Consider the following 27,991-nt stretch of genomic DNA (forward strand, 5'->3'; position numbering starts at 1 on the left):
GAAATTTATAGTAATATTTATTAAACTCTTAGCTTCATGTAATGGAAATAATTACTATTAAAGATGTTAGATTAATACCTTTTTTTTTTCTCTCGTGTGCTTAGGATTAAAAAGTTGACTAAATACTAAGCAAATATGAGAAGAAGAAAAAAAAGGTTGACGTAATAAATTGTGAACAGCTTTTGAAGAAGATTAAAAGAAGAAACTTGCTATATTTAACTATAATTTGTTAAGTATGGATAGTATGACACTCAATCTGTATAACTTATTATTCGACATAATTTTTATTTTATGATATGTCTTCTCCTTTTTCCCTTACTTAATTGGGAAAATTTATTTTCTTTTCAAGTATATAAAGTAACTACTCCTTTGAGGCATATAATGATTTCCATTTGTCATATGTTATATAAGAATTATTTCCCCTCCCTTTGGACTATCTTTTATTCAAATACATGTCTTGGACCCACTTAACGGTCCATAAGTTCTATTAGATTTGTGCTTTATTTAATAAGGAGTTTGAATACTACTCAAACACTTTCACCTTCACGTAAACCTTCTTTATAAATAATTGGTTCAACTACAAAGGTACACACTTCTAAAACTCTTACCTCCTTTACTACTATTGCCCACACGCACCACCCCACTTAAGCTTCTCGCCTAGATCAATTGCTTATGCACAAAGATATATCATCATTCGCGAATATCTTCTCCATAGATACCGTTGATACAATTATGCGATATTAATCATAATCCTATCGAATTGAATATTGACACAATTTGTGGGAATCAGTAAATTTGGATTCTCATCCAATAATGGTAAACACCTGCAATGTAGCGCACAACCACTCGCCATTGTAGCAAAATGCATCTTAATAACAGGAACAACAAAATTTGCAACCATTATTCCCACTATCAATGCAAAAGGGGCAAATCACATGGATGTTGGTGAAGGAAATATCACATTTGTCTCTGCCTAACTAGCCTAACCCACTCCCTCATTGTTGCACACTGACTTGATCCTATCCAAGCTGAAGGGGCATTATTGGTGCAACATTTGGATGACATTTAATGCCACATTAGTGAGCACCAGAGTGAAAATATGGGGCAACAAGGTAAGACACAACTATAGTCTTTGCCTTCTTACTGAGTGAACTAACCTTGGATTGGTTTAACAATCTACCACGACACTCCATCAACACATTTAAGGATCTCTCTTATAAATTCTTACTCAGCTTTACAACTAGCAAAATACATCTGAAGTCATCTCATACTTTGTCTTAAATCTATGAAGAGAAGGTGAGCCCCTTTATGTTTATCTGAACTAATTCAATGCAGGAGCGATATATACAGGTCCACAACTTGGATGAAAATGTGCACTTGCACCTCCTTGTTGCCTGTCTTCAATGTGGGTCGTTCTCCAAGTCTCTGCATAAGACTGTGGTCAACAATCTAGTCGAGTTGAAGGTTCAAATCCTCCAAGTATGTTGATGTGCATGAAAATGAAAGGCAAACACTGAATACGAAGAAGAATTCTCCTTTGCCAGTGGTGTGAACAGAAAGGGCGACAAAGTAAAAGAAACCTTGAGGCTCACCCTAAGAACATTGACATATGTCCTACCAAAGGGAAGTATGAAGTTGAAAGACCGAAACCCATCCAAAACCAAGGTAAAGTAGATAGGAGTAAGCATTTTGTTTTTCTGATTTTTCCTTTTCTACGCTTGCTTTTATAGTCTGATTTACACATTTTTCTCTTGTGAACAACAATTAATATAGGACTTAATACTCCCCTTTATTACTTTATGTGTATACGTGCACCAGTGAGCTCAGTAATTGCTTCGTAGTTGTCTTCCCTTGACAGTTGGTGAATTTGCTCTATCACACATGATAGATATTTTTTAAAATTTTTAATAATTCCCTTTCTCTTTTGAGCGCCAATTTCTCCTAGTAAAAAAAAGCATTATATTTAACAATAATTATGAACTACTCAAAAAAAGAGTTACATTAAAAAGAATTTTTCAAAAATCTTTCCAAAAGTCATATGGACAAATGAGGCGGCAATTCGAGTCAACACGATACGACTCGAATTTGACACAAACACGAATATGACACGAATTTGAAATTGGATCAAAACCTTCGACACGAACATGACCCATTTACTTTGCTAGTTGACACAACACGAATAACTTGCGAACTCATAGTGTGTCGCTTATTATGCGGGTTGACACTACACGACACGAATAACTTGTCAACCCCAAATTGTATTACTTATTATGTGGGTTGACACGATATGATAAGAAACAAATAACTTATTCAAGTCATGAATAACCTGGAAGAAGATTAATGTGGGTCAATTTCGGATTGACCGGTTGACACGCGGGTCTATACAAACTTTTTCTGGTCAAGTTTTGCCAACTCAAACACAAATTTTTTGTGTATTGTTCGTATCGTGTCAGCGAGTCTTGTTGAAACTTGTCACCCCTACAAATCATGAACTTCAACATATCTCTATAGTACACTTGTGCAACTCACATGAAAATTTTCGGGCAACTATTTAATACTTTTAAATATTTTATTCCAAATTCAAAATATTATGGTAATTAATTAAAAATAAGACAAACTAATTTAATTAAAAATATCAAAATGGAGTATTTTTTACGTCTCCATTTTGTACATAGCTACATACTGCGTTTAGAGCTACGCGACCTAAAATTATTATATTCTATGTCTAGCACAAATGAAAGTTGAATATAATATGTTGTATCCTCTCAATAAGCTAATGTTTTGGATTCCTCATAATTTGAAATGTAAAATTACTATCCTATTAAAAAGAAAATGAAAACTAACGAAGATGTTATTCAATTTTACGGTATCGATCATGTTTGAAACTGAGTTTTAATATATGAAGATAGAATTTTAATTCTTTTTATTTAGAAATGATATGAATAAGTCTTAATAAGCTCTATAAAGGCTTGATGCAAACAATTGAATTTGTATCCTTATTTTTCAACTATATATTTAAGTCTATTTATGATATTTTATTAAACAAACAATTTTTTTATCCTATCTCATTTTTTTAAGGTGAAAAAATAAATATTCTTATTACTTGTATTCGTTTATTATGAGTCAGGACATATGCAATATTTTTATTTTGGCAATATAATAATAACTTTTTAAATATAATTTATAGGAAAAAATTATATTTATAAATTTTTTATTTACAAACTCAACTATATATTCCGAGAAGTACAAACTCAAGAATTTGTACTCCTCGTAATACATAATTGAGTTTGTAATCCCTAATTTATGGCACGTATCATGAAATCTAGAATCAGCAACATGTTGATTTTCTCTGTTTCCTTTCATCAGTTTAGGGTGGGGTTGTTTATATATGGAATCACGAATATGTTATTTTTCTTACAAACATAATTTTTTATTTTCAGAAATTTAATTTATGTTTAACAATAGTTATGAACTACTTAAAAAAGGAATTACATTAAAAACAACTTTTCAAAAGTCATGTGGACGAATAAGTGGCGGACCCACACTGTTGCACTTGTCTGCAAGTGCAGACAGTAATTTTTGATTTTCTTTTCTTGTAGACCCACACTCTTTTCTTTCAAAGGACAGTAATTTTTGATTTTCTTTTCTTGTAGACCCACACTCTTTTCTTTCAAAGCTTAAATCGTTTAATGGTTCCATTTTGGTCTTCTTCAAATGCAACTGATGCAGAAACTTAGAAATAGATGTGGCTTACCTTTTTAAAATGCAATTTTTTCTCACTTTTCTCCCTTTTTTCCTTAAAAATGTTTAATGGGACGACCCTCACTGAGTGGAAATACCTTCTCCTATTAATGTGTTATCCTGTTAGTAGCGGGTGTTACATAGCCTAAAGTCAATTGGCTCCAATTTCATGTTTCTTGGTTGTTTTTGATATGCATTTAAAAAAAAATTAAAAAAAAATTAGATGCAGCCCCACCATTAAATGTGAAGACATGAATTAAATTTTCTAGGTCCGCCATTGGGACGAATATTGGTGAACTTCTACATATCTCTATAGTAGACAAGTGCAACTCACATGATAATTTTCTGGCAATTATTTAATACTTCTAAAATTTTCATTCCAAATCCAAAATTTTATGGTAATTAATAAAAAATAGGACAAACTCATTTAATTGGGAATATATAAAAAAGACATTTTTTACATTTCCATTTTGTATATAATAGACTTTTTTTTTGGACCCTGATCATAATTACTTCTTTGAGGTGAGTTGGCTCTTCTGGATATTCCCATAAGTTTCGACTCTTTGAGCTGGTTATGAAACTAATACCGAGTGCGAGGCAAGTCGAAGATTAAGGTCTTGTGTCTCTTCTCAAGATGGTGTTGATAGGAATCGAACTGAGATCCTTTCCCACCCACTTAGAATATTATAGAGCTACATACCGTGTATAGAGCTACATGACCTAAAAATATTATATAGTTTATATTCTACACGCATCTAGCATAAATGAAAGTTGAATATAATATGTTAGACTTGTAGAAAAGATCCTCTAAATAAGTTAATATTTTGGATTCTTCAATCTAAAAGCTTAAGTTGTTGGGTGAGGTTACATTAATGGTTTTTATATATCTCTAACACGCTCCTTCATACGAGAGCCCATTGGGCTTGAAAGATGGATGATACATCAGGCCCAAGAAACTCCACAACACTTAATTAATTATTAATTAAATAAAGCTGATGAGGATCGTACCTGGGATATCGGGGCTGTGATATCATATAAAGAACCAATTCAATCTTACAAAAGAGAAAAAGAGAGTCCTCCATATAACAGTATCAACGAATAGTGGAAAGTTGTGAAATAATTGGGGTTACTGAGTACATATTGTGAAATGCCAATGACTTGGATTTGATTCTATGGCTGGTCAAGCTTGTAAAATCTCTTTGTAATTCGTCGGCATGGTAGTACAAATTTGTCAGCATGCTAGTTTTCTTATGTCGTGACTCTACTCATACTGCTTTTCCCTTTGTTGATTTGAGCTTGAATTTGTAATGTTATTCTGTGAATTATTCAATCTTTATCATGTTAGATGTGACCTTTCTTAAGTTCCAATTGCTAGGTTTTGACTAAATTTTCTGAAGTTGTCAATGAGCTTTCTCATCATGTTTTGGTGATCCTCCAGCCTTTTACAATATACCTTGTCTTTTTTCTTTTTGAGTAATGTTCATTGTTGAGATATTTTGTTTTTGTATCCACTTTAACTAGTAGTTTGCACTGTGGTTTGAGAATTAATCTCTGGGTTCCTATTTCCTTACGTAATGATACTCTATATGTCTTCTTGGTTTAGGTGCTGCCTATATTTACTATATTTATAAGGTTGCAATTTGAGTTTCGAATACTGCTTTCATTTGTTCCATGGGCGAAAATCTTTCTACATACGTCACATCTGCCGTAAAAAAAAATGTTATAGAAATTATGATAATTTAATCTGGTCAACCCACCTAGTGGGACCAGGTTTGGTTGTTGTTGTGATGCAAGGGATATAGAGGCACACTGGATTGTTTCATTGTGATGAATGCATGTTAACACTCCATTAACTTTAATTAGCTAATTGATTGACTAATGACCATCTATAATTGATTAATGTATCTATGAAACAATTCTAGATTAGAATCGAATCATGACTAAATTTAAGTTCTCTTCTATCAATTGATGAATTGACCAATTTAGTTAATTAGCCCTCTTAGAACTTTATACGTTCATTAATTAACTCCTTAAATAACCAAGTAGGGAATTTGATGGAGGAATAAACCATTACTAGTTCATGATCATTGATTGCTATTAGAATTCAAAATGGGTATTGACATAAGAATTCAAGGAACCAAGCAATTGAATGCTAGTGAAGCGAAGCCCAACATATTTTTTCTAGAGAATTTTCTTCGATTTTCTCAAGTTCTTAATTTAATTCATTTCTCCATTGCTTAATATCTTTTTTAAATTATTGTCATAGATCTCTCAATTTCGATCATCTAAACAACATAGCAGTTTTGAGGATTTGATATATGTTAACTAGTTCTTGTGAAAAAGATATTTTGGAACTCATTTCCTATTTACTTTGGGCCTGACAAGATGTGTGCGCAAATAAAGCATCTAGTGCAAGCATACGAGGCATCTTAAAGAAGAAACATTCCATTATGGACCACAAAGGGTACTGCCCTGATACAAGCCCTCAATACCAGAATATCTCCCAAAATAAAATAAAATAAAAAACTTGAAAACCTTCCATCGACCCTAAAAATAAGGGCAAGCCATCACTATGTACATCCTTACTATAAACGTAGATGAGCTCACATCATAAATAAGCCAAAAATCCAACGAAGATGAAGCTCACTTGGTTGCTTTCGACATGCCGAGCTCGGGCCAATACTCTACATTGGAATCTCAAATCCAGGCCATGGTAGATAAGAGCCCAACTCCAATAGTTAGTTATATCATCTAGGGATATTAACGGACCGAGCCGGGATGAGTCTTGGTCTTGAAAGGTTAAACCTGTATTTAATATGTCAGACTGATTTAGCCTGTAACTTGTTATTAATATAATTATCGGCATGTGACCTGACTTATTTACAAAAAAATAAAAGTCTAGCTTAGCCTGTTAAAAAAAATAAAACAACAAAATTTTATCCAAATAGAATATATGATCAACAACACTAATAATTCCACAAAGATTCATATAATAATAGCAGGATAATGCGTCAGCAAAACATAAATCAAAAAATGCTAAATCGTCTCTGCAAACAAATCAGAGTTAATATTACGCAAAAATATATCAATAATAGCAAGATCGTGTTTATATTGTAGCTTTGGAGGTTTTGATCGTCCTTGAGGATCCGACCCTTGTAAATCAAACACTATTGATCGATGGCTTGAGTGGGCTGGGCGCGACAATGGGAGTGAAAATTAGGTTAGTAGAAAAAATATAAAATAAAGAAATGAGTTAGTAGGCCAACCTGACGGGCTTTAAGGCCGGGCTTTTGAATTGAAGTATGAGGCCTTTTATTAAATATATTTTTATACAAGTCGAAGTCTGAATCCAATAACCAAAATACACAGATCAGGCCATGCCTACACGAGGTATGAAAGACCTCCTACATTCTAGAAGATTATGCTCAAATGGTTTTGATGATGTCAACGCATGAAGAACTCAATTTGAAGATGTTAAAGTTTTAATTTAGACAATTTTTAGATTCTTTGTAACACATGAGATATATCACTAAGCATGATTTCAAGCTCCAATGCATTTCATTTATCAAATTATTTTTGCATTTAATTTTGATAACTTGATTGCATTTTATGTTAATGTGAAGTTCAAGTCATGATATTTGGAGGGTTTATATTGAGGTACGAGCATTGAATTTTTGTGAAATTCTGTTGTAACTCGCTCAGATACTCGAACGTTCGAGAAATATGGCGAGGTGACAAATTTAACTCGCTCAGATGCTCGTACGTTCCAGCAGAATGGCGAGATGGGTGATAAGCTCGCTTAAGTCATTAAACGTTAGAGCGAAATGGCGAGCAGTCACGAAAAATGATTTAAAAGAACGTTTTTAGTGTTCTCTGTTTTCAGAACTTCAAAATACATTTCTCATTCTTCAAAATTCCCTCTCTCATCATTTTCCAAAATCCTTCAAGAGCCAAAAGCTATCTTAGTGAGATTAAAATCATTGAAGCCTTATTGTGTGTAAGATTCATGAGTATGTGAGAGTGTTTAATTATCTTCTTCCAAAATCCCCAAATTTTCCATCAATAATTTCACCTTCTTGAACCCTAAACAAAATGTACCATTATTGATGAGTTTGTTGGTCTATTTCTTAGTCAAGTTTGGGTGATTTGAAGTGTTGTTCATGATTCTACAATATTGCAGGTTTTGAAGCAATTAATTCAAAATTCTTGGAACCAAAAGTTGAAGAACCCTAACTACATTCTCTATTTCTCTTTGCTGAAAATTTGAAAGCTATTGTGGTAATATTTTAAACCTTGCTTTGAGAATCCTTTGGTATACTCTTGATTCTTGATATTGTTGATTTGATTTTCTGTTTTCATTTTGATACATTATGAGTATTTCGATTTCTATGTTTTGATTTTAAGTGAATATGATAGAAATCTTGATGCTCTTTGTGTAAGATTTGTGTTTTTAATTTTTGTGAAAGATCGATTAAAAATATCAAATCTCAATTTGTTTTTATACCGTATTATACATTGTGTTAATTCAGATTTTCGTTTGAGATTCACTATTTAGAAGCCTAATCTTGAATTGTTCTAGAAATTTTATTGTTGGAATATTAAATCTGAATTTTCTATCTTAATTGAGGAATATTGTGCTTAAAATTCAGATTTCTTGTGATTTATCATTAAGAAATATATCTGGAACTAATTCTGTAATTTTTGTGACATTTTGAGAGAAATTACAATTACGATTTTTCTGTATATAGTGTGATAGTTTTTGTTTAAATAAGAATTTTTAGTGTCCATCATTTAGATACTTGAAATTATTACATACAAGTTTCTCATTGCTGAAAATTTGCAGTTTGTGATACATATACTTGTGCTCTAAATTTTCTGCGTACATCATATCATTTTGGAGCTTGTTGTTGTGCCTTATTTGATATATCAAGTGCGATAGGACATTGTAATAGGTTGATAAATTTTACGTTAAAAATCTGAGATATTATATTTTTTGTTTAAAGTGAAGTACGCGTGTGTGAAAAATCTGTCCTAGGTGTGTAGGTGCAACCATGTGGGTTGACGACCTTGTTCTTGGCTTGAGAGTGTGTCTCAAGGCCTGCAGCCTCAAGAATCCACAAAGGAGTGTGGAGTTCTTGTGTGAGGGGAGTTGGTGAACTCCTAGGTTTGGCTTGAGAGTATTCTCAGAACTTGGAACAGTATAAGCACTAGGAAGATTTTTGGTATTTTGTTTGATTGCTTGTGTGACGTGTGTTTATAAAACAGGTATACTTGTAATAAATAAAATATCTGCAGCGACTTCAGTGTGGACGTAGCACCCTATTTAGGCTTAGTGGGCGTGAACCAAGATATATCGTGTGTCTCTTGTGTCTATGATATAATTTCTAAATATTTTGTTTAGAGACTTAAAGTAGCACTGATTTCTGGTTTGAAAGTGCTATAGCGGTTTTCTGGTGACATATTAAAAGTGTTGTAGCAAAATTAATATTTTATGTTTTGTTTAAGAAAATTACATTGCTGCGTTTATACTCTATAAATTGCTAAGGCACGCTTTCTTTTACTATATTGTTCTTCGCATTGAGAAAAATCATTTTGGGCATATAGGGACCTAAGGTAAAATTAGTAAAATTGTTATAGTTGTGTGACTGTTATCTGAACTAAATTTGTAAAATAAATTGATAACTGTCAATGTTGTTGTGTTGGTGTGGTGATTGAACTTGTTAGTTTAATTTTGTCTAGACGTTATAGATTTTAGGATTTATTAAGAAAAAGTTTTTGAAAAATTTAAAAAAACCTATTCATGATTATTTATTAATAATTGTTTTAATTATTTGTTATTTATTAGATATAATATTTTTTATGTTATTCTAAATATATATATATATATATATATATATATATATATATATATATATATATATATAACTAGATAATTACCTTTCATTTATTAAGATAGATTTTATTTGTACAAAAAAAAAAGAGATTGGTTTAGTACACCATAGAAGACTGAGTAATCAAGAAAAAATATTATAATTTAGAGATCTAATCATTAAGGAAGATATTAACATAATTAGTGTTTATATATTTACTTAATAATTAGATATTTGATAATTAGGTAAGTAAAAAAAAAATTAAACTTCACTGCATATTTAAATTTGGTTATATTTATTTTTATTCCATTTAAATATATCATGATTATTTTTTAGTGATTATTTTAATTATTGATTACTTATTAGATGCAATATTTTTTTATGTTATTATAGATATTTGATATATGTAAGTAGATAATTATATAATTACATAATTAGATAATTATAAGTTTACATAATAACAAGCATGAGTGTTTAGATATTTACTTAATAACTAGATTAGATATTTGATAATTAGGTAAGTAAATTTTTTTTTAAAACTTTACTGCATATTTAAATTTGGTTATGTTTAATTTTATTTCATTTAAATATATCACAATTATTTATTAATGATTATTTTAATTATTGATTACTTATTATATGCAATATTTTTTTTATGTTAATATAGATATTTGATATGTATAACTAGATAATTATATAATAATTAAATAATTATGTAATTAGATAACTACATAATATTTACATATGTGATATGTGTAATATAGAAAATTATTCTAGATATTACTTATTAGATGCAATATTCTATATTATTATTATTATTATTATTATTTAGGGATGGCATACGACGATTCATCTGAGAGACATCTTCATCCTAGTCCTCACAATGATTCTGTATTATTCATGCAATGTACACATCGTTCAGAGATGGCCTGGATATAGAGGATGTGAATTATAAGTCTTTGAATATCAAATGTATGCGGCTGGCGAGGTTGGATGTTATTCCTGAGCCTATTGTACCTTATTTACGTTGTGCCGGTTTTCTTGGCACTGCTTGGATGGGTCGTATGGAGGTATTTTATATGCTACATATATTAAATTATTAAAAATTTATAAAAAAATATAATTATTTTATTTTGATTAATATTTTACGGTTTGCAGATTGATAGTGCATTAGTCACAACTCTAGTTGAGCGATAAAGACCAGAGACCCATACATTTCATATGCTTTCGGAAGAGGTTACTGTGACACTTGAGGATGTTGCAACGATCACAGGTCTTCTTACGGACGGTGAACCTGTTATTGGCATCTCTGAAACGCGACAGTTGAGAGATTTGGTACCACAACTTCTTGGGAGGACCCCGAGTGCATCTGATATGCATGGTGGTTGTCTTAAGACCTCATGGTTGGATCGTAATTTTGCAAATGTCGAGTATTGGATGCAGGATGAAGAGAATCTTCTCTGATTTCACGCGTGCATACATATTACGCCTTATCAGAGGATTTTTACTTGTGGATCACAGTGGTGGTGGGGTGCACCTCCGATATCTACCTTTTCTAAGTGACTTGGAGGCGTGTGGACGATTTAGCTGGGGATGGCAATGTTGGCCTTCCTTTATCGGGAGTTGTGCGTAGCCACCTCACCTGATCGGATTGAAATAACTGGTGCATTGGTAGTGTTGTAGATGTGGGCTTGGGCTAGATTTGTTACCATTGCCCATAAACTATTCCACCTGTCCCAGAGTTTGACAATAGCACACATGTTGGCGTAAGGTATGTTAAGTTGAACTGTAAGGTTTGATTCTTACGTATATTATGTGATATTTATTATACATGTATTATATTATGTAGATGGACCGGTCATAAGACAATTTTTCACAATCTATCTTGGTATCGAGAGATGTTTGATAGGATCACCGAGCACCAGGTACTTGCAAAGTGCTTCCCATTTTTTTTAAATGATATATATTGTTTTTTATTTTAATTTCTATTGTACTTTTTTTAATTGCTTTTTGTGTGCAGATTATATGGACTCCATACTTGGAGATTGATTTTCCAGAGAATATTCAGGAAATTAGTGATCGTTGAAGAGCAATCGCGCCAATGATATGTTTTCAGATTGTAGAGTACCATTAACTTGACTGTGTTATGAGGCAATTTGGGATGCGTTAGCATATACCTCAAAAATATTTACAACCGCAGGAGGTGTACCACCTCACATTGAGGGGAAAGATCGTGGTTCCCTGGCCTCGTCAAATGCAACATTTCATACAACGCTGGGATCATAGAGAAGATTCGATTCACGATGCTCCATCTCATCCACATGACTGCATATTAGGCCCTAACTCAGATTACATGGTGTGGTATAGAGGAATCACTAGACAATGGATCACCAAGAAGGCATGTCACTCGGGTTTATTGGTTAGTTGAGAGATATTATTTGTTAGATTTATTATTACCTTATGAGAATTATTACAATTGTTAAATCATATTACCCTTTTGTATATGCAGACGGATCGCCTTCAACGTGTTCATTACATGCTACACACACATGCCACACGATCAGATTCAAACAGTTGTTGAACATATTCTCAACATGCAGGCAGATTATGATCGGTTATCATATTATGGTGAGCCAACATCTGCACCTACGTAGTTATCATCACAACCCATTTATATTGGTGATCGGATACCTCACACTTGGAAGGAAAGACAGGGGCTAGAACTTAATAGACCATAAATTTAGCATGCTACACGGTAGTTGCCCCCCCTCTTCCTCCTAGGGGTCATGGTATGTTTTACACTGATGCTGTAGAACCGTCACAGTCTTACTTTTATCCATCAGAGACATATACATTGGATCAGGAGCAATCTTCCCATCATGAGTCACCTTCCTACCATCAGACGCCTTCTTATCATCAATCACTAGTCCAACATCATTCAGCAGTATATCATTCACTAGTCCCGCGTTATTCTCTAGCACGTCATCATTCACCATCTTTATTCTCTGCTACAGATGATTATCTGCCCAAGTTTGCTTCATCATCTTATCATATGGTCCTATGGAGTGGATCTTTGATGGAACAAGCAGTATTGACCTTCCCGTTTACATCATTTACCGAGTGGAGTTAGTCGGACACACTGCCAGGAGCACCAATAGTCACTGATATGTTACAGTAAGGGATATCGTCGAACATTATTGTGAGCTTGCCTATGGAGCAGAAGCATGGGACCATGCCTATGGACCAGGACCATGGGTCCATGCCTATGGACCAGGACCACGTGAGCATGCCTATGGACCAGGAGTATGTCATATGCAGGCAACTAGATAGGCGTGCGCGTCATTGACGATTCCCTTGTTGTAAGATCAGATCACAGGGTTCGTGCCCGATACATGACCATAGTGATGAAACTTTGTGACCAAATCTTTCACCTCAAAATTTTCGTAATCTTCTATATTGCTAATATGAATAGGTACATGGGGTAACCAGTGCATTTTTATGATTTTAATATTTTGATGGTATTATATAATGTCTTAGGTATTAGGTGCGGACATATATCTATAGGATGCTTATTATTTATATTCTCTTAACATTTTATATGTTTTACAATACTAATCATTAAGGGTTATTTTTTTTAGGGGGGGTATTGTTACCGTATCCATATAGTGATATGATATAAATTGTATGGGTTGTAAGAGCACCAAGGCATTGTTGGTCCTTGTGTGCCACTCTTGTATGGGTTGTAAGAGCACTAAGGCATTGTTGGTCCTTATGTGTCACCCTTGTCAATTAGGTACCATTTGACGTTTAAAACACACTTATGATAAAGTGGGATATGTTAAATAAACAAAGAAGATGCCATCAAAATTTATAATAAAATAGCAATTTTTGGGCTAATTTTGAGAGAGCATATCTCCCCCCACAGAGATCCAATAAGAACGTACCATATATAATTTTGAAGCTTGAGATGTCAGCTATATTTTATCAAAATTTGGTAGTATTTGAAGTTGTGTAGCGCCTTGTAGGTTCGATTGAGTGGAGACTGCCAAAAGAGGCCATATACAGGGGCTGTTCGGGTTTGGGTCTTTGGGAAATTTTTTCTCCCTCAATTCTTACTCAAATTAGGCTCATGATATATCAAATTAAAGCTCAAGGTGTCTAGTATACTTTATAAAAATTTGAGAGCAATTAGTTGAGTGGTTTGTTCAGAATCGCAGAAATGGTAAGAGATGTTTGGTGCCCTGTTTTGAGTTGGCTGGCAGTTTTGCTTGTCCAACTTCAAACAGTGATAATCGGAGCTAGAGAAATCTTTGTGAGATGTGTGATACCTTGTTGAAAATTTAATTGAGTCTATATTAACTTAATAAAAGATGAGAGTCTTATAGTTTGGGGTTTTAGTGAAGTGACCAGAAGACTGAAGCATGTTCAGTTGTACAAAGACCGTAAAAGTGAAAATTATGCTAAGTGGACTTATGGGAACCCCTTAGTAGCGTAAAATAAGACGTGTATGATAGTTAAGCTTTTATTTTATTTTATTTATTTCACATTTAGAATTCAGTTATGATCACAACTTACGTCATTACATTTTATTATTGTTTTTAAACGTTTTCGTAATGAAAAGGAAAAAGTTTACCCACATTTTTAAATGAACTGATGTGATTGTAACTGCACTTAATATCATAATCAATATTAACAATACCAATGTACAACGGGCTGTTACAGAACTAGTCTCATATTATGTTATTTCAGTTTAATGTTGTTCCCTCCAATCACTTTTTCTATACACACGTAATGAACTTTAGTTATCTCTGACGTTATTGTATCCAAAACCTTATCACCGTTTTTTCCAGTAAACAACAATAGGTGGAGACTGAAAATTCAATTTCACCAGCGTGATTTGAAAGTTATGGTTTAGTTCAAAAATCCCAAATACCAATATGTAATATGAATCACGCTTGTAACGAATTGTAAATAATTTTTTCTGAAATGAATTAATTTCATTTCATGAAGTGTTCCAAAGACAATGATGACAATGATTGCAATCAATGGTTTGTATGAAATTTGACCAATTGTGACTTTAAAAAACGATAAAAAAAACTTAAAACAATGTTGACTTTAGAAAGAAAAAAAATTGGAACCAATTGTGTTTGTATGAAAGCCTTAATCATCTATTTATTATTTTAGTCCATTATCTTGTGGATTTCAAAACTGATCAAGGGTTTGTCTTTTGCTTTTTTTAATTGGGCAAGAATACTATTGGATTAATTTTGATGTTAATTTAACAGGTGCGTTAATTAGGAGAATTTATTCTCCTAAGTATTTATTCTAAATTAAAATCAGATCCGTACTTGTTATCAAAAAAAAAAAAATCAGATCCGTACTTAAAATAAAAATAAAACATGTATTTAACAGTTATCTCAAAGCTGTATTTAGATAAATTTTGTTTGAAAAAAGGTGTTTTCATGATATAATTTATTCAAATTTTTAAAAAACTATTCTTTGCAATCTCTTAGGGAAAAAAAAAAATACTAAAACTGTGTTTTATTTATTTTTATTTAGATAGTTCAATAAATTATTTCAAATGTTTTTAGACATAGTTTTTTTGTTAAAAAATTTGTGTTCAAGAAATAACATACAGTGAACATAACGCTAAATAAAAGAACCATAAATCTTTACTTGGGATTTTTTTCTTTATTGAACATTTTCCAATATTAACTTAATTGAAGCATTTTCCATGATCTTGGGCTCTTTTTATCATCTCACCCCTTAGTAACACCGTTGCAAACAATATTCAATGTATAACTTAAAACTCTACCGAAGCTATTCAATTTGCAAATGGAAGAACACAAACAGAGCAAGTAAGAGACAGAAAGTGCTTAACATGATAGTTAACAACATTAACATGTCTTGGTGAAAGAGCTTAACCCTACAAGGAAGACATTGCAAATAAGGGAAAAATAAATCATCTATGTCATTGGTTCCCATGTGACTCCCATGTAGGACATGTACGCCTTGTGTGACCAACTTGCCTACAAATGCCACATTTAACATGTTGTCTTTGCGACTCTTGGTTATCCATTTCATTCCTTATACGCGTTGATCTTGGTCTACCCTTTGGACACACTAATGCAGGGTTAGGACATAAAATGCGACCTTCAAGCGGTGGAATAAGATCTTCATCTCCAATCGAGAACCATTCAGCAGAATACGCATCGAGAATGTTCTGAAGTGAGTATACCGGATCCACATATTTATAAAAATGGAGCTTTCGGAACCTGCACGCTGCAATAACATGAGAGCAAGGATAGTGGAATGCAGTAAACCTTCCACATTTACAATCAGGTGTCGTCAAATCAACAGAAACAACACGACCACCTATCTGTGTAAAATAATTAAAAGCCTCTTCAACCTCAAACCTGTGCCCATTAGGGTCATAACTGCGATCAACATGTCTAGACGCAGCCTCTTGATTATTTTGCATCGCCTCAAAAAGAACCTTACAGTAACGGTTGCTAGCAGCTATTTCTTGACGAGCTTGTCTTGCCCTTGTAACAAAATATTCAACACACCTGTTGTAGGTGAATTTCACAATAACAGAAATCGACAAACTTCGGATACCCTTTAGGAACTTGTTCACAGCCTCTGACAAATTAGTAGTCATATGCCCATATCGTCTACCCCTTTCATCATATATGCTAGAGTCCATTTCTCCTTGGAGATACCATCAATCCAAGCAGCAATCTCTGGTTTTCGATCCCGAAATTTCGTCAATAGTCGATCAAAATGTTTCTTGGAAACTATGCACCCTACCCATAAATAACAATAAAGTTAAGCTATAGTAAGACATATATTTGGAATAAGTCATGTAATCATACCTACATTCAATAAGTTCTTCTTCAATTGAACATTATGGAATTTGTGGTTGAAATTGCTAGCAATGTGTCTGATACAGTACATGTGATAGGCATGTGGAGGCCCCCAAAGATCTGGATTGTTTGTTACTGCTTGTTTTATGCTTATATGACGGTCTGATATAAGACATATACCTTGCATATCAGCCACATGTCGACGTAGTTTTTGTAGAAACCAGGACCAATTATTAAGTGTCTCAGATTCTACAATAGCAAAAGCAAGCGGAAGCACTTGACTATTACCATCTTGTGTGGTTGCAATCAACATCATCCCTTATATTTTCCATAGAGATGAGTGCCATCAATTTGTGTCACAGGTTTGCAATATTTGAAGGCATCACTGCATTGTTTGAATGTCCAAAAAATACGATGAAACATATCACGAGATTCGTCTAACTCACCGTTGCTAATGTCCAGAAGTCGATCAATCCCGTAAAATGAACCTCGAGCAAACGACAACATGTACTTTAACCACCTTTCCAGACAAGCATATGAGTCTTCCCAATCACCTAACAACTTAACTATGGCTTTTTGTTTGGCCTTCCAAGCTTTTCGATAGGACAATGTATAACCATGAAGTCCAGAAATTCTCTCCTGAATAAGTGCAATGCTAATTGGCGGATCCACCTGAACCATGCCTGATAAAAAAAATAAGAGAATACAACCGTTAAATGCATGTACATTATACCATCATTAATTTTCTTAGACAAACATATATTTTTATATTTCATACCTAGAATACATGAACAAATGAAGTCAGAAGCTAGTTGTTTGTGGTCTTGCAAAAGATAAGGGTTCACACAAGTGTGTTTGCCTCCCCATCTAGTAACAATCCACCGATCTCGCCATCTCGGTAACATCGCTCGCACCCTCCAAGGACATCCTTCAGCATGATTAACACATTTCACAAGCAACTTGTTTTTTTGCTTTCCTCCACAAAAGTAGTGTGATAATTCTTCATACAATAACATTTGATTGCCTTCTGTACCACCTCCTTACTTTCAAATTCTTGATTAACATATAATTCATCCCCCATTTGCCAAGAACCATCATTCCCCGCAACAGCAATTTCTTCTTGATCTGGGTGTTCCTAATTAATATAAGTATAGTGTGGACTTGAATTCCAGAATGGAGTATTAATTGACCTACACATATTAGCACCCTATCACATTCAAATAAAACATTAATATAACATGTAGAATACACTAATCATAAGGTTAAATAACTAACCAGTCGAGATGACATTTTGGACATTATTGGTGTCCACATCAGAATCAGAGTCACTACCCTCAAGAGGAACTTCTTCATATACATCTTCATCAGAGGCACCCAAATCAACATTCACGTGACCAACACCGTCTTCATCTTCCACAGTTGTGTTTTGCCTGCAATGTGATGGAGCAACAGAATGTGGCAAATTTAGATCCAATGACTCAAACAGCAATGAAGAACTTCCCGCACAAGCAATGTCGGCATACAACTCAAGCATCGTCACTTTAGAATGTTGTTGAAGAGACTATTGTTGAAACATATTGAACATCATATCAACATCGTCATCATCAGCAATTTCCAGCACGACAAATTTTTTCAATTGTACGATACCGCCCGGTTAACCTAGACACTGATTGATTGGGGCCGAGCTTCAATTTCTCCGTAATCTTTGATTTTTAATCATGCAATCCCACACCACATCGTATTTGTATTCCTTTGGTGTGCCCCTCAAATGCCCATCCTGTAGCACCTTCAAGTATTCTACCATTATAATATATGATTTCATAAACATACCCCATATCTGGAAGAAAACAGTAAAAACATTAGACAAGATGTTAGAAAATTAGAAATGGGATAAACCAATTAAATTATTCTAAATTACATTATTGAAAATTACATTATTAAAATACTAAACACTACTCATGAGTGACTAATTATTGTGTCAAATATCTAAATATAATTAATTACATATAAACATACAAAATTAATTATTATGTAAAATCTCTATAATATACGTGGACCTAAGCTATGATAACACAAAAAAAATAATTTAAAAAATTATAACAAATTTCTACTAATTAAAAGAAACCCTAAATATAATCTCAAATTAATTATTCTAAATTACATTACTAAGATACTCAAAACTACTCATCAATGACTATAACTAATTAAATGAGTCAAATATATAATAAGTATACTTAATTGCACAAGCTTGTCTTAGAAAAACTAAATTAGTTATTCTAAATATAATGTCAAATATCTAAATATAATTATAAAACATAATTGATGTTAAAGAAAAAAAATGAAATGATTTAGAAAAAAATGAAATTATGTTAACTTGTCTTGGTGTATTATATATAGCTACTTTGTTTTGGAAGAAGAAGCTTCACTTTGATGTGCAACCAGTGTATACTGCTAATGGAAAAAAATCAAATGGGAAGATATACTGCAAATGGAAAAAGATGAACATACCTGCTGAACGAAGATCTGAAGTTTTTGCTACAACATTGAAGAAAGTTGCGAATGAAAGAGAGACTACACAAGAGGATAAAAAACATAGGGTAATGTGGGGCTCGGACGGCCGGGATTGTGCTATTTGGCAATGTTGTTTGAGTTCCCCGGGGAAGGGGGCGAGACCTAAAAAAAAGTATAAAATGAGTGTCGTAGGGGGTGGGGGCGACACTTACAACTAAAAAAATAAAAAAATAGTAAATACCATTTTTGATCATCAGCAAATTTCACGATCCCCGCTTTATTCCCTAGCAAATAAAAAGGCTATTTATGGTTCCTAAGAAATTCAAAGTGGACCTATTTAGTTGAAATCATGGTCCCTCACAAATTCAAAAAAGGCCCACATTAGTCCCTCAAAAAGACTAAAATGGGTCCACTGTGAATTTCTTAGGGACCACGAATAGCCTTTTTATTTGCTAGGGACTAAAGCGGGCATCGTAAAATTTGTTGAGGACCGAAAATGGTATTTACTCATAAAAAAATTACATGAGTTTCGTAGTGGTGTGGGGGGCAACACTTACAAGTAAAAAAAAATTACATTAGTGTCGTTTCGGGGGGGGAGGTTGGGCGTAACTGGGTTCGGAAAAAATAATAATTTAAAATACATTATGAGTGTCGTGGGGGATCGGGGGCGTGATTTGAAGTTGTAGGGGACTTCTCGCGACACTTAAAGACCCACCATGGTAATTATTTTCAAATATATACCAATTTAATACATTAAAAGCACAAAAGCACCTGTCCGGTCAAAGATCCCTTTTAACAGTCTTAATCTCAGCCCTAATTAGGAACAGTGACCAAAGTGCCACTGTTGGCCAAAACAATTACCAGACTGTCACGCCAACAGTAAATTTTGTCAAAATACCACGTGGCATATTTCGCTACACTGTGTAGCGAAATATGTGTGCAAATAATTCGCTACACAATGTAGCGAAATATGTCACGTCAGACTGCTCAGAACCAAAAATGCCATATGTCAAAATTGAAGAAATTCGCTACATAGGGTAGCGAATTTCTACAATTTTGACACATGACATTTTTTGTTCTGACGTGGCATATTTCGCTACACTGTGTAGCGAATTATTTGCACACATATTTCGCTACACAGTGTAGCAAAATGTCACGTGGCATTTTGGTAAAATTTACTGTTGGCGTGGCAGTCTGGTAATTTTTTTGGCCAACCGTGACAAAATGGTCACTGTTCCCCCTAATTATACGAGTACAAATAACAATATTTTATACAAGAAAATTGGAGAATCATGAGTGCAACCACCCTCATCCGTTTTTTCTAGATATAGGTACGAACTCATCCATGATTCTTGGATGAAATAATTTGCATACTTGTGCTTTCCATATATGCTAAAAATGAATTGGCCAAGATAGACGCCCCTAAGTGTGGAAAAAGATTGAGATCCGAGACAAACTCAAGGTTCAAAGCTTCCATGCAGTCCTTGAAATTGATTGCAAGTGATGAAAATGAGGATTGAACGGACACTGCGTTTTAATGTATAAAATTTGAGGTTAATGTTTCTTAGAGGGGGCAGATTCTTTTTACACCAGTGTAAGACTAACAAGTCTTACATTATATCTCAGTTATTAATGGACGGTAATCATCGGTTGGTATTTGTAGTGTAATTAAAATTAATATTAATTAATTTGTATAACTTCTTAAATTATAACCGTTGGATGTACGGAAATCAACGGTTGAAATGTGGTGTAAGACTTATTAATCTTATACCGATGTAAAATGATCCTGATCTTTAGAGGAGATAGATTTTATCTTTTACTTATACATAGAAATATGTGGGACTCATGTAAACTCATAAGAAAAGAAGAAAAAGAAAGAAAAAAATATGAATATCATGTGTAGGAGATAAAAAATATATATAAAATAAAGGAAGATTATATTTACAAACTTTTTGTTTACAAACTATATTATGTCTGACCAATAATACACTCTTGAATAGAGTATTACCGGTCAAATATAATGTAATTTGTAAGTTTATAAATAAATATTTTCCGTATAATATATATGTTTATTCCACTTTGTAAAAGGCTCATTATTGACATTTATAACACTCGGGGAAGTTCAATTCATTTGGTTGAAAAAACAAAAACAACAAAGTCAGGTACTCTTTGAATCTTGATACTACATATACATATATAGATAACAAGTGGAGCCATGGCATTCTTATCAGTGTCAGCATCATGCTGATAGATGGCTGAGCTGTCCGTACCCAATTCCACACGAAGAGACTCTATTAATTACGAACAATTATAGTCCAACTCAAAGTAATTTTTATTTTCTACTTTTTTGGAGCCTTATTTTGTTGTGGCAATACTTTATGGATTTTATATATATTATATTGTAGGATATTTTTAATATATTTGATGTGGGTCTTGCTTTAAAAAAAAAAAAAACAAGTTGGGGCCATTCTTTTTTATGAGAGTAATATAATATTAAAAGTGTCTTATAAGATGACATATATAAAACACATACTTTATATATGTGAATAAATTTTACGCTCAGTTCTTTAATAATTCTTAAAAGCAAAAGTTTTGTTCTCCAAAAACGATGCTGTCAAACAGGTTGAAATGATAAAAATTGTAAACGGCATGTTTTAGTTATGATCTTGTTTTATTATCAATCTTATTAAACCCGACTGATGATCCACTCCGTTAAGGTATTGGGTTAACAAGTTCTTGGTATTAGTGAGTAATTTATTAAATAGCTTAAATTGAATTTATGTAAAAATAATGATAATAAATATATAAATAAAGGGTTTATTTTTTCTAAAGTTACTTTAGATAACTTTATCTAATGTTCATCGAAACGAGTCGTTTTTAAACGGAAATCATGGTTTTTTTGTAATTTTAATTTATTTTAGGGTTATAATAGTCTTTATCATTCTAATTTTTTAATTTTTCAACCCCAAAACGACGTCATTTCGATGAAAATTAGATAAAGTTGTCTAAAGTAACATCGGAAACTTTTTTCCCATAAATAAAAGTAATATGAAAATAAAAATAATCTGTCTTAACATTAATTGAATCCAATTTATGACCCATTCAGCCTTCATAACCGTGTTATATATATAACCAGTTAATTAACTGAAAATATGGTTCCTAATTTAACCGATCCATGTTTATTATTATTCAACTTTTTATCCTTCTGAAAATGACATAATCGGTAACTTGGTGACACATTTGGTAAATCGGGCATGCTCCAGGAATGAACTGCATAGGCAAAAAAGTCCCTCATTCAATTTTTAAGGCGAAACAATTTTAGATCAATAAAAAAAACCTTCGCGTTTTATGCCTTAAAGTGGATAACTTCATCCAAATTAATAAAAATACTCCTCAAAACTAATAAAATATAAAAAAATAAGAAAAATACTACTCCTCTTATAGAAAATAACTACCTTACATTATAGAGAAAAAATGGATGAATCTCGTCAAAAATAAAAAAAAAATGCAAAAATTAAAATGAGAGAAATTATCTTTATGAAAAAAGAGTAATAAAGCCCAAAAAATAAATACACAAACTAATTAACATAATGGTCACATTAGACCTGCATATCTAGTGAGGAAAACTGGACAAATTCATCAACCTTCAAAACTGAAATTTCTAAAACTAGCTTATAAATTCAGAAAATATGTAGCCAATTGAACTAATATATTTTTTATCATATAAAATCAATTTTAAACTTTTTCGTTCATTAGACTGATTAATTGGTTTTTAATTTATAATGAGAAGTTTGGAACCCGACATCTCTGCTGTTGATTTGTCCAAATAAAAACATGATACAAGTTCTATTTATAACAAATTTATTGTCTTAATTGTGCCAAAATTAAGAAAGTACTATCTGTCAATTAGCTGAAAGTTTGCCTCCAACGATATTTTGATCATAAAAGAAAGTAAAAATCCAAAAGAAACATCTCATTTAGTGCTCTATAAGATATTGTAATATAGCCTAAGCTTATAGCCAAACCCATCACATTTACATTTTATATATATATATATATATATATATATATATATATATATATATATGAGGTAGAATCCTTTGACATTGGTGTCAAATTTTAATTTTGACACCTCATCTCAGAACCGTCAGATCAAGATAGATCAATGGTGTCACATGCTTGCAAATCAGAGTCATTGATTTTTTTTTATCTAACGGTTCTGAGATGAGGTGTCAAAATTAAAATTTGACACCGGTGTCAAAAGATCCTACCTCTCTCTCTCTATATATATATATATATATATATATATATATATATATATAAGGTGATGACAGTGTCAGCAAAAAAATAAAAGGGTTTCTATGATATCTGCTTCCATATCAGGATCAAACCCCCAATATGGAATTTGAGGCTCTGAACAAGGAGGGCATTGTGGACAAACAAAATTAACCAAAATAAAACAAAACCCTCAACAAGCTCTACAGCATAAAAGGCAAAGGGTTAAAAGGATATGAAGAAGTCATATCCATGAACATCCAAATTTTCACAAAAAATATGTACACGCTATAACTGTACACAAAACTCTCTTTTACCAAAAGCAAGATGTGTCATCTTCAGGCATTAAGGGAGTCCTGCAAAGTGGGCATGTAATGTTCCAATAGTCCAACCACTTCTCCAAGCACACTTTATGGAAGAGATGGCCACAAGACAAACGGTTTATCTCTGATTCTGGTTCGAACTGAGTGAGACACACAGTACAATCATGCTCATGTTGTTTATAGCTACACACACTGTCAAACCTAAGTGTTGGTGTCCTGCTTCTAAACTCCTCAAGGAAACCCTCTGAGGGACTGAGAAGGAATTCAAATGACTCTGGTGGGTTTTGAGTGATATCTTGTGGTGGAGATGAAATGGAGGAGGATGATGAAACACGGATACCAACAACGTGTAGGATTGTCCTAACAATGGCTTTAAATAAGGATATAGACAAGGCAGTATTTACTAGAAGTACACATAACATTCCTTCAGATGGTGCTGGGAGACTTGAGAGGCCCATTTTGAGGGATATCAAGTTGCTGGTACTAATTGTATTGCAAATGTTGTGGCCCAAAGTAGACAACAGTTTTATCTTTGAACCAAGCAGAATGGACAAAATAGAAGCAGAATTTCTCTGTCAACTTGATCAATGGAAGCTCTGTTAGTCTCTTATTGATATCTTACCTGCAAACACATCAAAGGGTACTTTATCAAAATTGAAACAAAACGAAATAGGTGTTGAATAATCAATTATAGATTAAATTGATTAAACAAATAGAGCAGGCTTAAATCCTGACTAGATAGCCGGTATTCTTGAGTTCCTTAGTAGTTAAAATATCTGATTTCACAAGTTTTATGCCAAAAATCTGGATGGAAGAGAATGAAATAACAATTTGCAGGAAACCCAGAATTTGGATAAGGAAATAGGAATATAATCTCATTGAAAATAGAAGGGAACATGTTTAATTTGAAACTCAGAATAAAAAGTTGTCTCTTTTTAACAGGAAAAAACAGCTACTCAGAGAGAAATTTTGGGTGAAAGTCTGCAGCAACACAAGCCCAAATTAAAGGACCAATCCCCACAATATAATAGAATTGAGAGAAAGAACATGCAAGTTCTGTGTTTAGAAAGACAGGAAACAATGAAACAAGATACCAGAAAACAATTTTTGAAAACCCAAGTGGATCATAATTTGATGTCAAAGGTTCCAGATATCAAATTTAGCAAACGAGACAAAATTATAAGCATTGAAGTGGCTTCTTCATCAACAAGATCTACCAAAAACAAAACTTTAGCAAAAAATGGTCAAGAATTATTCTAATCAAGGTTACATGAAGTATAAAAAAAAAAAAAAACGGCATATCCACAGAAAATGACACTAATTTAGCATCTACCGTTTCATGGAAGCATGTTGCATGACAAAGAAGAAAAACATTAAACACCAAGAAGGAAAAAAACTAAAAAGAAATCATTTTTGTGACTTACAGAGAGAGAATTTGAGGATAGCTGTTTTGGGTCACGGAGTAAAGAGTGTATATGTGAGAAGCAAACTCAGCTTCTTAAAAAGCCTTCAAGTTCAAGTGAGTTTCTTATAGGAGAGTTGTTGCAAAGTCTCTTCCTTTTCTCCTTGGCTTTATAGAGGAACCCCCACTTACACTTTACCATAGGGGGTTGTTGATTATCTAATGCAACCTCAGTCCCTTAACCATGGTTAAAAGTTCATTGCTTTCCCCACAAAGAAATGTAACCATGGTTAGCATTTTTGTTGTTTTATGACATCACCTGCCTGTCTTTTTCTTCACCTTTTAAATTTTGTTACGTCTGATATTTATGTAAAGGGTTACATATTTGCAATTACGATTATCTATTTGTATTTATTAATTATGATTTTTATAATCCTTCAGTAGCTATATTTTATAGGTAAAGTGTCTGTCATTTTAAAAGATGTAAAGTCGTGTCATTTTAAGAGAGAGAAAAAGATAAATAAAGGAGGAGAGAGTTGACAAAAAAATAAAAGTGTGTGTCCCACTTCTTTGTGAGAGTGAAAGGATATAAGTTGTGTCATTTAAAAGGATAAACAGTTTTCCATATTTTATTCTAGTTAAATCTTAACTAAGTATACAATTAGATTAAAATCACATCTTTTTCCTATATTATCAAATTTTTATTTTAAGATATATAAATTAGATTTAAATTTTGTAACATTAAATACAATACAATAAATTTATACTTATGCACAAGTCAATGCTCACTGTTGAGATTGTCCCAAAAGGCAAAAGGTTTATTAGTCTTACCTTTTATGCACATTTTGCTGTTAAAACTTAGATTAGACTTGTTTTTACATTTTTTGGTAATTAATTACTTATGCAATTTTAAATCCAAAATAATTGTTGTTAAGATCTTACAATTCCGAGATTCATAATATGTCCCAGACTATAATATTCATTAAGAAATCCATGATGTTCACTTTCTAATGACTCAAATTTTATCATATTTTCATTTTGTAGATTTAATTAAAAGATTTTCTTCAACGTTCGAAAATATTTTTTCAAAGTCAACATTTTTGGTTTTATGAGGTTTACATGTAAGATTATTTTTTTTGGAATATTAAAAAGGTTTCTTTCTATATTAAAGATTTTAGGAGTCTGAAACTGACTGCAGCTGAACATTTATTATGAAGATATTTATTTAAAGTCAACATTTTTGGTTTTATGAGGTTTACATGTAAGAATAATTTTGTTTGGAATACTAAAATGGTTTCTTTCTATATAAATGTTGGGGAATGTGTTTATTATGTTATTGAAAAATTTTAAAACTTGCTCCTAATACATAAAAAGTTGTGCCAATCACTTTTATTTTTTTATTTTTTTTTAAAAATAGTGGATTCCATATCAGTTTGAGTCTATAACATGATGAGAACTTTTTCCTGCAACATAATATCTATAAATCCCATAAATGTTTAGACGTTGTTGTCAGTTTCAAACTCCTAAAATTACAAAATCTCTTTATCAATTAAAAGATGTGTATTGTTTTCTGTAACTGTTTTTAAAAAGAAATAATTTTTTTCTATTTTTTTTCCTTGTAATAATTTTTGAAAAAAAAAATGTTTAATAATATATTTTATTTTTATTCTGAGAATAAAAATTGTGTTTGAAAACACATTAAATAATAGAATAAAAAATTATCCTTATTAAGCATAAAAATATTTTTGAATCATCACTTTCATTTTCATATAGTGTGGTGGTGGTGGTGGTGGTGACGGTAGTGATAGTAATGGTGGTAGCTGCGGCGGTTGTGGTGATGATGGTGGTGGTGGTGGTTGTGGCGTGAAGGTAATGGTGGCATCGTGATGGTGGTGATTATGGTAGCGGTAGAGAGGAATTGAAAGAGACAAATGTTTCTCATTTTGTGTTCAGTAACAAAAAAGTAAAAACAAATTTAGGGTTTTGTTTTTCTTATGTCACATGAGATAAATTTTTTTTCTACTCTCACAACAAATAGTGGGACCCACTTTATTTTTTTAAAAAAAGAGAAAAATAAAATACGGAAATCGAAGTGAGAGTAAGAGATAAAATTTCTCTTATGTGACATAAGAGAAATAAAATCCATTTATTTTATTTTTTTATATTCCTCGACATTTAAATTGAACCGTTTATTTTGGGAACAAAAAATAAACTGATTTTATCACTATTTCTATCCATTTTTATTTCTAAGAACAAAAATTAAAACAAAAAATTGATTCTGAAATGATTATTATTTACATCGTAAGTTGGCTTACTAATAATCTGCACCACTCCTTGTGAGTATTCAATGTCAACTTTTAGTACACAGTGAAAGACTCTTGGAAAGTTGGAACCTTTATCAGATTGCTAAAGCCCATAATTAATTCTTAATATGTAGGAGTTTAAAGGCTATCTATATATAGGTTTCGCGAATAAAATAATTTAGAGACTTTTGGAGTGACTATTCTGATAATTAATAAGTGGAAATGATTTCTGCATTTTTCCACCACTGATGGTGAAAGAGCAATGGGGCCAATTATATTTACCCTCTCTCGATTATTTCTTTCTCCCTCTTTTTTTTATGAATGGCAGAAAAAATAATTTTTGCAGTAAATGCAGAAATTATTTCCGCAATTAATAAAGTCCTTTTTGCTTTCTTCACTAGTTTTCTATTACTTTGTCTAATTTTTAATGAGTGTATGGTAATTTAGTTGGTCCATATAAGCCGGGCAGGTAAGGAAAAGAGGATATATTTGATCTTTTTCAATATTATCTTTAAAAAAGATATAAAGCCCTAATCTTAGACTCACTTTGAATAAAATTATCTCATATAAAAAATACTTGTAGTTTATATATATATATATATATATATATATATATATATATATATATATAAAACTCTTTATCATAGTAATTTTATTTCATTGATGGATTTGAAAGGACGGTATTCCTTCTTATCTTTTA

The 27,991-nt window shown here is 32.3% G+C and overlaps 1 protein-coding gene across 1 annotated transcript; it reads right to left on the bottom strand.

Moving 5' to 3' along the window:
- Positions 1 to 22,954: 22,954 nt before the first annotated feature.
- Positions 22,955 to 25,143, bottom strand: LOC133284152 (probable E3 ubiquitin-protein ligase XERICO). The gene is made up of 2 exons (XM_061481144.1): positions 25,011 to 25,143; positions 22,955 to 24,208 (listed from the first exon to the last, which is right to left on the bottom strand). Exon 2 carries the CDS (start codon positions 24,042 to 24,044, stop codon positions 23,577 to 23,579), a length of 468 nt encoding a protein of 155 aa, XP_061337128.1. The 5' UTR covers positions 24,045 to 24,208; positions 25,011 to 25,143; the 3' UTR covers positions 22,955 to 23,576.
- Between the last annotated feature and the right edge of the window lie 2,848 nt (positions 25,144 to 27,991).

Source organism: Gastrolobium bilobum, unplaced genomic scaffold (genome assembly GCF_033153095.1).
Source record: "Gastrolobium bilobum isolate Gb01-03AN ecotype WA unplaced genomic scaffold, APGP_CSIRO_Gbil_v1 utg43133, whole genome shotgun sequence".
Lineage (NCBI taxonomy): Eukaryota > Viridiplantae > Streptophyta > Magnoliopsida > Fabales > Fabaceae > Gastrolobium > Gastrolobium bilobum.